Source organism: Colius striatus, chromosome 6 (genome assembly GCF_028858725.1).
Source record: "Colius striatus isolate bColStr4 chromosome 6, bColStr4.1.hap1, whole genome shotgun sequence".
NCBI classification, from domain to species: Eukaryota; Metazoa; Chordata; class Aves; order Coliiformes; family Coliidae; genus Colius; species Colius striatus.
Genome location: NC_084764.1, coordinates 37,841,373 through 37,853,249, shown reverse-complemented (window position 1 = coordinate 37,853,249; position 11,877 = coordinate 37,841,373). Strand labels below are relative to the sequence as shown.

The 11,877-nt window shown below is 48.7% G+C and overlaps 1 protein-coding gene across 2 annotated transcripts; it reads right to left on the bottom strand.

The window, feature by feature from the left end:
* Positions 1-6,233: 6,233 nt before the first annotated feature.
* On the bottom strand, positions 6,234-11,732 carry JKAMP (JNK1/MAPK8 associated membrane protein). Of its 2 annotated transcripts, XM_061997928.1 has the most exons (7): positions 11,663-11,732; positions 11,417-11,508; positions 10,356-10,510; positions 8,541-8,747; positions 7,919-8,100; positions 7,218-7,294; positions 6,234-6,916 (listed from the first exon to the last, which is right to left on the bottom strand). In XM_061997928.1, the coding sequence occupies exons 1-7, from the start codon at positions 11,673-11,675 to the stop codon at positions 6,698-6,700; spliced, it is 945 nt and encodes a 314-aa protein (XP_061853912.1). In that variant the 5' UTR covers positions 11,676-11,732; the 3' UTR covers positions 6,234-6,697. The 2 variants fall into 2 exon arrangements, with proteins under 2 accessions (XP_061853912.1, XP_061853913.1); XM_061997929.1 differs by lacking the exon at positions 7,218-7,294 and having other exon boundaries at positions 6,723-6,916.
* Between the last annotated feature and the right edge of the window lie 145 nt (positions 11,733-11,877).

Here is an 11,877-nt window from a genome sequence, read left to right as displayed (position 1 = left end):
ACTTTCCTTTACTACTTATGCACATTTTCCCACCTTCTGCTTTGTTTCCTCCCAGTAAGTACCAGGCACCTGTGGAGGCTGGGGCTGAGGGAGATGGGCTGGAGCTGGGGACCTATCCTCCTCTCTGATGCTGTGCTCCCATCCAGGAGATACTTCAGGCCTCAGCTCAGCCTGTAACCTAGCATTTATATCAAGCTGCCCTCATGCTTGATTTTGCATTCTTTAGGCAGGTAAGCAAGCCAAAAAGAAGCTGGTGAACTTAAAAAGTGTTTGTGAACCTGCTTTTGCTCAGATGCTTGTTGCTCCTAGGGCAGGAACTTCTGACACTTCAGTAACTCAGATTTGAAAAACCTTTCTGTACCCCTGCTTCCTCACCTGTAGTTCCCATTTCTGATTTCAGGCTTTCAATCAGCCCCAGTGTGAGGACAGAGAAACTTGTGTGGCTCTGAGGGTAGTTGCAGCAGCTCAAAATGTCTGAGGCATGGGGCATCTACAGCCAGTGTTCCTGCAGAGCTGCCACAGTGACCCTGCCTGGCAACCCATTTGTACGGTGCATACACAACCAGTCCCAGTATGTACTGGGGCCATTTGCTTCAGGCAGCCTGGCCAGAGCTTGCTTCAGCTGGGCTGTACATCTCAGGTAAACAATCAGGCTGATTTTGCTTTCTGTTCTTCTGACAGAGCAAAATTTGTAGGTGGAAAAGCAACACAGCCACACATTCTGCTGTTAATAGAATTGAAGTGTTTTTAGTTACTGAGAAGCATAAGATAAGCTCAATAAACTACGCAAAGGGCTGTAATGAAGTTGGTTAGACTGCAGGATTTGTGCCCCAGTGCCCCATTTGTGCCCAGGTAACGGGCGAATCTTTCTGATGGAGCTCCACAGAAGCCACATCAATGCAAAAGTTGTCCCTGGTCAGAAAAGGCAGACCTGCACAACAAACCAGTTGTGCACACCTGAGCCTCCACTGCCAGGAAAGTGATGCTCCTGTTGAGTGACTCTGAAGCAGGAAAGTCACTTCATGTCAGAGCTGGTTCCTTTCTTGTGGACCACAAGCAGCTGCTTCTGCATTTTGGATCTCTTCCCCCTTGTTGGTAAGATGGCACAGATACCTGTCTCACTATTTGGACATCTTTAAATGAAACCTGGCCCATAAAAAAACCCAAACCAAACCCCAGACCTTTTCCCACTTGATTTCATTACAAAACTCCTGTATCATTTAGCAGCAGAGAGTGTTCTTATCAACAGCTGGAGCTGAGGAATGAACTGCGGGTGAAGCGTGACGCTGCAGTGAGCCAGCTGAAAAGCCACACGGAGAGTATGAAGCTGCTGGAACGAGACATCTATGAGGCCAACAGGAAACTTGACCTTGTGAACATCGAGAACTGCAGGTTCAAATTAGTGAGTATACTGAAGCTCAACAGTGTTCCTTCTCAGTGGGAAGTTCTCTGTTCAGTGTTCACTTCGTGGAGAACTAGCCACGGAAGGTGATGGAACATAAAGAGCCATAGGACAAACCCGGACTTTAAGTGAATGTGTGGGGCTGTGTTTAATTTGAAGGGAAACAGAGAAACATCCAAAGGCAAGGCATCTCCCTGACGCATAATCAGCATTGTGCATCTGCTCCATTCAGTCAAGAGGCTGTAGGAAAAGGCCTTCCTGCCCCATGAAGGGGCTGAAATGTAGAATAGGCTGTACAATTTTAAACAGATGCTTTTGACTGTATTCTGTTTACCTTTCAGACCCCAGGCTACCAGAGTAGTAGAATCTCCTTCCTGGTAAAACACATTAAATGGAAATGGGCTTACACCCAATGGTTACCAGACTGAATCCAGACCTGAACCCACATTTGTGTGGCTTACATTTCTGAGAGGATTGGAATCCCTGCATTTTTGCTGCCTGCAAGGGCAGCTGCCTGAATCTGTGTGTGCTAACACTGCAGATGCTGACTACTTGCTTCTTTGCAGCTCTGATTATACCCTGATTATAAACAGGCTTCCCTCAGGAATAACTCTTGGGTATGCTACAAACATCCCTCTCCTTATGTTCAATTCACTAACAGAAGCTGAGCAGCTCTGTTTTTTCTCATGCCTGTATTACACCAGGGAATGCTGTTTCTTGTCTCTGGGCTGGGCCACCCAACACATTTCAGCCAGACCTGGGACAGTACAAGCTGGGTACAGGTAGAGCAGCAGATCCAATGTGAAGGAGCCCATCCTGTTTTGGGGGAATGTGTGAGGAAGTTTCCCTGTTTGTACACGACCTGTGCTGCTCTGGCTGTTCCATGTCTTCATCCTGCTTTTTTTTTGTAGCATAGCCATAGCTGGCTTGGAGTGATTTTGGCAACTGCTAAAATGTGTTCAACAAGATGAAGTGGATCCTGTGGTTGAGAGCAAGTGTGTCCAGAGGAATACATTAACCTTTGCCTTTCTATAAGCTACAACTCAGCTCGTCCTTCCTGATCTCTCTAGAAACAGTAAAACAGCCTGGAAATCATTTAGAAAGTCTTCAGTTGTGATTCTTCTTTTGATTTGTTTCTCCTCACAGTGCAATGCACAGATAAAAGAAGATATTTTTGCAATGAATGCTGAAGCAGGACACCACAAGTCAGCAACAGCCAAAACCCTGAATGACCTAGCAGTGCTTCGAGGTAACATCTTCATCGTGATGTCAAACCAGAAAAGTGCCCTCTTTTGGGTTGAGGTGTTTTTTTTTTGAAAGATTACTTTTCAGTCCTTATGTCTTTTTTTTGGCACAGCTATGTACCATGTTTTAACTGTTGCCTCTATTACAGATCTCCTACTGAAGGGGTGGTCAGAGGAGAGCTTGGTTCAAAAGGTGAGTTTGATTTTCTGTCCCTCTGGTTTGCCTGAAATGTGTTACCATACAGAAAAATTAACCTTCCTATTGTAAATAGAGCACTACAACTTTTGAATTCAAGCAGGGCTAAAGTACTAAACCTGTATTTTCTAGCACTGTATAAAGCCCTGGTTCTAAAAGTATTTTTTTTCCCCAATGTTGTTCTTTTTGCTGTTTTTTTTATCCAGTCCTCACATCTTTGCAGCCTCCCTCTATGTAAATACATTGTTGCTGGTTTACATTCAGCTCATCAGCCTTGTTAGTACTTTTCCAGTTGGGGACAGCCTTAATTTTGACTAGGAATTAAAATGAACTCTCATGTGTGAGAGTTTTTCACCAGTTATTCCATTAGAAAGGCAAACTTTCCTTTTCTTATGCAAGGATTGGGCAGTTAATGAAAACTCGCAGCAGAGCTCTGGGTCGGGTGACTGCTCAACCTGCAGGGAAAAAGGATGAACAAGTTTCTTAACATTTTGTGAGGAGTTTGTGTTTTTTCCTTCAAAGAACACATCAATTCTGCTCTGTGTCATTACAGGAAATTCTGGAGAATGAGCAGGAAATCCTGAATGCAATGGCAGCTCTAAAAACAAAAGTTCAACAGCGAGAAGAGAAGATTGGAGGCCTCAGAAGCAGGCTGCACAATGAGTTGCAAGGACTGACTTCTCTGCTTGACAAAACATCTAGAATGGATGATCACTGTAAGATACACTCAAATGTTTCTTTTCCACCTTTTTTTCTTCCTTTAAAAAAAAGAAAATCCAGCATATGTTACTTCTATTTTACCACAAACTGCCAAGAAGCAGTACAGCCATGTTCGAGCTGCTCCCTGTGCCACAGACTGAGACCTAGTGGCACATGTATTAGAAGAACTAGGCATGCCTTGTCACACAGCCTGGAGGTTATTAATATCCACTTTCTAAAGGCTAGTGATAAAAAGTGAGGGGGCTGCAAAATAGTCTGAGCATCACTGATCTTTCCAGAACTACACAATTGGTTTTCCACAAAGGATAAATAAAAGTAGCAGAGCCCCACTCCCCCAGCTTGTGGCTGCAGGGTTATCACTGGAGGACCAAATGCCTAATTGAGGTGTATGTTCTTTAGAATCTTACATGTGGCAATGTTTACTGCTCTTTCCATTTAAGTGTTGGACTAGATGAGCTTTCAAGGTCCCTTCCAGCCCTTAAGATTCTGTGAACTATATTCTGTTGCCTTGAGGAGAGGTGGTATTACCCAGGGGCCCTGGGTGCATACAAACCGCTTGCTTTAGGGCCTCCTTTTAACTCAGACCTTTGGCTATTTGCTCTACTTGTTGGTTCAAAGAGGTCTCACTTGCAGTGAGCCCCAGGTTGGGTAACACTGTACCACCACTGTCTTGTTACAGAATGTGTTTTTAATATGTGTTAAAGCTGAAAGGTCTGTGGCACACAGGCTGCTCTGAAATCATCAGGTCAGGAACCCAGGGAGAGGAATGAAGACTTTGTAGATGAAGGGAATGTGCCTGGAAGGAAGTGAAGCAGAGAGAAGGAGGGTCAATGTGCAGGAAAGAGAATGCTGCTTCAGCTGAAGGCTGGTGCCAGCACTAGTGTCTGTGGCAATGGGGCAGAGCAGGTTTCTTCACAAGAATCCTGCACAAAAACATTGCTGAGTCATTCAAATCTGCACGTATTTTTAGCTGCATCTACCATTGCTCTTTTGCTGTCATTACAATTTATTTATGCCAGTGACCGAAGGTGATAAAGAGTCCAATCATTTCTATTTTGCATTCCAGGTCTGGCTGAAGGCTAATGCCCTGGAGCCCAGGGGAGGGTCTGCCACGCAAGATCCCTGAAGTGCCCTGCCTTCCCACAAGCTCTGCTTTGAAGAGTCCCTCAATCCACAGCATTTAAAACTAAAACCACTCTCCAGCCCTCAAAAAACATGTATTCTTTGCTAGAGCTGATGTCACCTTGGAGTTGTTTTTACTTTTCCTCTTTAAAAACAAGACCTAGCCTGACATTTAAACCCAAGACAGACAATCCCTGCACAGCCCTTAGCACTGCACACTTTTGCACTGCCTCTTCCTGGGGGGTGCTGTGCCCACACTGATGTGACACCTGTGCAAACATGGACCAAAAAAAAGCTGTGGTTAGGACACTTAAAATAAAATAGGCCTATAACTCTGTCAGTTATGGAAATGGTATTAACACAAGTTTTACAACTTTGACAACTGTCCTCTGCACACAACAGGTTGTACAGAGCAGTGCAGACAGCATTTTCATTTCCTAAGGAGATCAGTTACTTCCTTAATCCCTAAATAAACCCTTCTGCAGGCCAGACTCAGTTTGTTTGCATGCTGTTTTTAGAAGCAGTGAGCCAAGTGATAGGCCTTTCACAGAAAAGAGAAGCTCTGGGGAAAGGTGATGAACTCAAACCTTTCACAGAAGCTAGTGACAGCTCGAGGCAGCCTGGCTGAAGTGACACAACCCTCTCGCCCCCCAGTTGCTGCCAGGCTCAAGTCCTCAGCAGTGGTGACAGGTAATGGGATAAAAAAAGCATTGCTGCCACACTTAAATCTAGAAATAAACACAGTTCTCTGCCCTGCTCCAGCCCACAATCCATACACCAGGAAGATCATCACTCTTCCTTCTGCATTCAGACCTTCAGTGCTGCTCTGCATCCTCCAGCCCCTCTATACACACTATGGATATAGAGGATACAGGCTTCAGGTATCTTCCTGGGTGATACAGGGAGAAGACTGGAGTCTGTCAGTGCATACCTAGCCTCAACAAGGCCAAAAGCTCATTTCTGAACAGAAGTTTTAGCAATTCTCATCAAGGTATCCCCATACAGACTGACGAATGCAGAGCAGAGATAATGGAGTGAGGGAAGCTCCAGGTTCTTCCATAAAATCTGCAGGTTTTGAACTTCAGTCATGAAGCTGCAGTGGTGACACTGCAGACAGAGCTGTTCCTTTCTCAGCTGTTAAACCCCACTCAGGGCTGAAGTCTGGCCACTGCTGTTGCTAAGCTCAGGCACACAGCAAGAGCTGGTGCTGCTGCTAAAGAGATGAAAGGGGCAGAAAACCTCCTCCTAGGAGGACACAAAGGTGACAGTGCTGAAAGGTGCAGGGAAGGCTTCAACCAGAGGTAGTTAACACATGCTTCACAGTCTTACCTGCAGCAGGTGGCTTGCTGGCAACTACTAGGAAAACAAAATCTTCAGTCTCATCTTAGATGTAAGAAAATGGATTTAGGGGGAAGGATACTACTGCTCAATTATCTCCAGGGAGAGGCCTCCCTCCACGAAGTACACAGCCCACACTATACACTGGAGAGAACTTCACAACACATTTCTTCTCCTTCTACCTAGCAGTCAAACTAAAGCAGAACAAGGATTCATGCTCAACATGTTTTATTCTTTGATGGAAGATAAAAGCCCGTTTCCCCTCATGGGGACAGAAGCTCAAGTATGTGATAAAGAAACCAAGCTCTGTGGTCTAGTCACGCTCCCCTCGCTTTAGTGAAAGTCTTTTGCAAACCAGACTCTATTGTTTTGTTCCAACAACACCTAAAACACTGTATGAGGAGATAAACATGTCCAAGCAAACTGCTGTACTAGAACAGTGTTACAAGCTTTTATAGATCCCAAGTGCTGAACAAAGCCATTCCCTTTGCTCTATACCAGATGCTGATAATACAAAGTGCAGCTGTTCAACATGACACAGCCTCACACGGACGTGTTTCAGCTGGAAGTCTCGTACACAAATCACTTCTTTTAAAACAGAAGTTTCCAAAGTGTAACAGGGACCAAACCTGCTCCCTGCAGCCCTCAGGCCCACGTTGTGAGCACAGGCTCCTCTCAGTGCCCGTTGCCCCCCTCAGAGAGGATGCGCGAGGGCTCAGTGTACTTGGCTGTCAGGAGGTAGAAGAGCGCGGGTGCGGGGACGAGGGCCAGCAGGGGCAGGTCCTGCTCAAGCTTATCCAGCTTGGAAATGGAGACAATCCCATAGGCATGAAGCAACCAGTGGCTGAAGAGGACAACGAGCCTTTTCTTCCTGACAAGAAGGTCCTTGAAAGACTGGGAAGACAAAGAGAACCTCGGGTTAGCGTTCCCTCCCCAGTACCTGATGCTTAAAAGGCACTGCACAAAGGCTGTAGGAAACCTCTCAGGTATGAGCCCTTCTGACACCCAACACGGTCTCCCAGTGTCCCACAGGAGGGAAGAAAGCTCACAGGAGCTTCCCCCAGCTAAGGGGAGTCGCCAAGGAAGAGGCTTAAATGCAGAACATGCTGCTGAGATAAAGCACAAGACAAGGCAGTCTGCCCATTCCAGTGGTTTACACTGTGAGCTGTGACAAGAAGCACCTGTGTTTCCCTACCTCCACTTCAGAAGCAGACATGTAGACAGCCAGGGTAACCAGAGAGAGCACCAGTATGATGTAGGGGAAGGCATAATCTGAAGGCAAAGGTGGTACACATTAGCAGGAAAAAAGCACATCACCTACACTCAGCAGAGAGAGTTTTCCACATATAACCATGGGTGTGAAGTAAACAAAGCTACTGTAGCCCACTTCTTGTCATCACATCTGCAGTGAGGGTCAGCCAAGGAGAGCTATTCAATGCTTCTGTCTCAGGTTTTTAAGCTTTTTGTAATATTTCTAGGTGGAGCTACTGTACACTTAAATCACTACATGAGAAAAGGCAGATAACGAGGAAAGTAGTCAGACTGAGTGAGGATTTTGTGGCACCTATCCCCTTCATGTGACAGGGATGCTGTAAGCTAAACCCAAACCAGCCAATCTGCCCAGACTTACACTTCACCTTAGCAGAAAGGAGAATTAACTCCCTCTGAAGCAATTTCCTCTCAAGCCTCCTCTATTCCCTTTCTGGGAGAGGGTCATTCTCTAGCAGCACTGCCAGAGGCAACACAGTGTCGGCCTGGTTAGGAGAGGGCTGCTAACGAGCAACCTTTTCAGGTAAGGCTCCTCACAGTAACCTTAAATGTCCTTACTCCCCTCCCTCCCACAAATCACTTGTGTGTGTGTGCATAGGTATGTTTGTTGGTGTGATGAAGACTCACAGAGCAGGCCTCCCCCCACGGCCTGGAGCACGGTGAGGACGGGGAAGAAGTACAGTGCTGCGTAAATGCTTTTAAAGCGGTCGGACTTGCCCAAGCCACAGGCGACTTTCTTCACCAGAAGAGGCCGAAGCAGCATCATTAACACAAGGCAGAAGGCATAATATATAAACACAATGGTGTACCTGAGGAGGGAAAAAAAAAACAGGAGAGAGAAGCACTTTAAAATGTGCAGTTCTTTTTACTCCTCCACTCTCAACTCAGAACCAGGGAAGAATCAGAGTCAGTCAAGGGTAAAGAATTTACAGTGCAAGGGTGTAAACACAGAGCACTGGGCTCACTTTTGCAAGGGCAAACGACTGAGATTCAGCAGAGGGAGGAAAAACATAATAAAATGAAGTCTTATGCTTCATAGTCTGGACTATGTCACCTTCTTGGTGACTCGGGAAGTCATGATGTGTTTTTGGCATAAAGCAGCTGAAGGCACTACAGACTCCAGGGCACTGATGCTCAGTGGCCTGAGTTACAGCCAAATACTTTCTGCAGTTTGGACAAGAGTCACAGAGAGAAACACACGTGTAGAAAAGGAAGGGACAGAGAGAAGCACAAAAGCCTTTCCACTCACAGGGGATACACCGCCTCCTGCGTGCAGTGCACTGTGGTGATGTAGTCAGGGCTGGGGTTGTACAGCATGGTGTACCAGTCCGAGAGCTTCTTCACGGCGCAGGAGCGAATGCGCAGGCTGCCGGCGGGGTCGCTGGCGAGCAGCGTCAGCAGCGCCGCTGCGCCGCACTCCAGCAGGGCCGTGATGTGCTGCAGCAGCGCGCTGGAGCTGCGGAGACAGACACATTGCTGCTGTGCTGCCGCCACAGCACACCTGAACGTCACCTGGGATGCCTGTGCATGCAGCACAGAACCTTCTTCAGAGTTCATATGCATAGAATCACGCAATCTTTTTGGTTGGAAAAGACCTTTAAGATCATCAAGTCCAACCCCTTCCCTCACCCTGCCAAGCCCACCACTAAATGATGTCTCTCAGCGCCTCAGCTCCACAGCTTTGCAATAGCTCCAGGGCTGGGGACTTCCCCATCTCCCTCGGCAGCCTGGCACAGGGGCTGACAACCCTCTCAGGAAAAAAGTTCTTCCTCAGCTCCAATCTAAATCTCCCCTGGTACAACTTGAGGCCATTTTCTCTTGTCACCGAATCACACAATCACAGGATGGTGGGGAGTTGGAAGGGACCCCTAGAGATCATCCAGCTCAAACCCCTGCTAAAGCAGGTTCCCCTCGATCAGGAACATGTCCAGGTGGGTTTGGAAACCTCCAGAGAAGGAGCCTCCAAACCCTCCCTGTGCAGCCTGTGCCAGGGCTCCCTCACCTCAATAGTTAATCAGTTTTTCCTTACGTTTAAGTGAAACTTTTTGTGTTCCAGCTTTTGTCCATTACCCTTTGTCCTATCACTTGTTACCTGGGAGAACAGATCAACCCTCACCTCACCACAACTCCCTTTCAGGTAGCTGTAGAGAGTGGTCATGCCTGCCCTCAGCCTCCTCCACATTAAATACCCCTAGTTCCCTCAGCCTCTCCTCCTAACACTTGTGTCCCAGACCCTTCCTCATGACCAACGTTAGGACAATTCCAATTAAATGAAAAGTCAAGTATTTGAAGCTGAATGTGAAAACTCATTTACAGTCTCAGATGACAGAGTGTGTAAACTGTGACTGAACAACACTCCAGCTTCTTAAAGGAAAGCTTGCTGTAGCATCTCCTCAGGTGAGGGGCAACACACTGGGGCAGTTTCAAAGCAGGTCCCAGAAGGGATAATACTGTTCTACAAGATACAAGCAAAATGTTCAAAGCTGAAAGTTCTTGTTAAAGAAGGTCTATATTCCTATATCCAACTCTCTCAGTTCCTTGTGCTTCCAGAGCCACTCCAGAGTCCATCCTTCTAAGTTCCAGGCTAGCCCCTACCAGCCACGTGCAGTTGTGGTTTTAAACCCCGTTTTTACAGAACTTCCTTGATGCACTACACTGATGGAAAGGCTCCAGCAGTGATGCTATCAAGACTAAAACCCACTGTATGTATTCCTAAAGAGGAAATTCAGACCCATTCTCTCATCACTTGTTGGTCTGTGCACGTTCAGAGTCCCTGCAGGTGGGAAGTCCAGCCCGGCAGAGAGGGGATGACACCAGAGCAGAGGGGAAACCCAGCCACAGCCCAAACTGCCAGCTGGCCTGTAGAGAGATACAGGCACAGGCAAAGACTGGCAAGAAAGATCTGCAGGACTCTCAATGTTTGTAAATAAACTCCCCTCCAGCTGCTCAAAGCTTACAAGCTCAAAGCATGTCAGCTCAACCCACAGCAGGAACTGTTCCATTCAGCTCATGGACACAAAACTTGCACTTGCTTGTGTACTCCTTCTTCCAAGAAGACATTTACCTCTTTTTTCCTGAATACCATTCAATAAAGAACCAGTGTAAGACGAGGGGGAGCATGGCCATGAAGCCAAGGTACAGCCAGTCATAGCGGTCTGGAGATCCCACACACTCCCGGCAGATTTTGTTGTCATCGGTTCTTTGCCCTCTGGGGCACACCTACAGAAACCAGAGACCATGTGAACCATTGCTGTTCCAGGGAAACCAGTCTAGGGCAAGAAACTCATCTTTAAAGAGATGATAGAACCTCGAGGGCTGGAAAGGATCTCGAAAGATCATCCAGTGCAACCCCCCTGCCAGAGCAGGACCACCTAGAGTAGGTGTCACAGGAAATTGTCCAGCTGGGTTTTGAATGTCTCCAGAGAAGGAGACTCCACAGCCCATCTGGGCAGCCTGTGCCAGTGCTCCCTTACCCTCACAGGGTAGAGGTTTTTCCTTGTGTTTCTTTGGAACCTATTCTGTTCCAGCTTGTACCCATTGGCCCTTGTCCTATCACTGAACATCAATGAGATGAAACACAAGCCTCTGCAACTTCTCAGCCTTATCCTCTCTGGGCTCTAACTTCTTAATACAAGCAAAAATAAAGCACATTTAAAAGGTTTCCCCTGAAATGTCCTTTTCTCTCCATCATGCCCTCTCACTGCTAATCCCACTCAACAGGCTGCTCACAGCCACTGTCCACTCCCATCCCCAGTTTCTTGCTCCCCGCTCTTTCCACTTCCCCTGGTCCTCACCCTCACTCAGCGCTCTGCTAAAACCCGCGGGCAGAGTGCCTGCAGCGCAGCTCTCCGTACCGTACCATCCCATCCTGCTCCTGCTCTCGCAGCCGCTCGCACAGCTCCGATTCAGCACCGAGCCTTCAGCACCTCCCCCCGGGGAACTTTTCATCAAGCAGCTCCCGCTTTCTGTGCGGGAGGCCGGGCCTCCCCTCCACGGCCCTAATTCCCACCCGAGGCAGCCCAGGGTCGGGCTGCGGGGGCTGCTTACAGTGGGGTCTTACAGCTTCCGAAGCGGCTCGGGACCACCCCCTCTCCCCAGCCCGAGCCTCGCCCGCGCCGCACTTACCCCGCAGTCCCCGTAGGTCTCCAGGGAGCCGTTGACCGAGAGGACGGTCCTGCCGCAGTACAGCCCGAGGCAGGCGGGCTGGATGTCCACCGCTGCGGGGACAGAGCGGCCTGTGTTACCGCTCCGGCGCGGCCCGGCCCGCCGCCGCCGGGAGGCACCGACCGCCGCCCTTGGCGCGCTCCCGCCGCTGACAGCCCCCCGGTGCCCGCGCCCGGCCCCGTCCCGCTGCCCCCAGCCCCGTCCTACCGGAGTGGAACATCCCGGCACAGCGGCAGCAGCGCCTCTGTCCCGGCACTTCCGCACGCGTCACTTCCGCTTCCGGCGCAGAGACCGGCACCGCTCCCGAGGCACGCGCACGGGCCGGGAGACCCCGAAGCCGGGGGGCGTGGCTCTGTGGGGGCGTGGTCTGGAATGGCTGGGGGCGTGGTCTAGGAGAGCTCGGGGGCGTGGCCTGTGGAGGG

Coding starts and splice junctions, on each gene's coding strand:
- JKAMP (XM_061997928.1), bottom strand. Junction 8,748..10,355: donor TGGTATTCAGGAAAAAAGAG/GTAAATGTCTTC, acceptor CTGTCTCCGCAG/CTCCAGCGCGCTGCTGCAGC. Junction 6,917..7,217: donor TGTCTGCTTCTGAAGTGGAG/GTAGGGAAACAC, acceptor TTGTCTTCCCAG/TCTTTCAAGGACCTTCTTGT.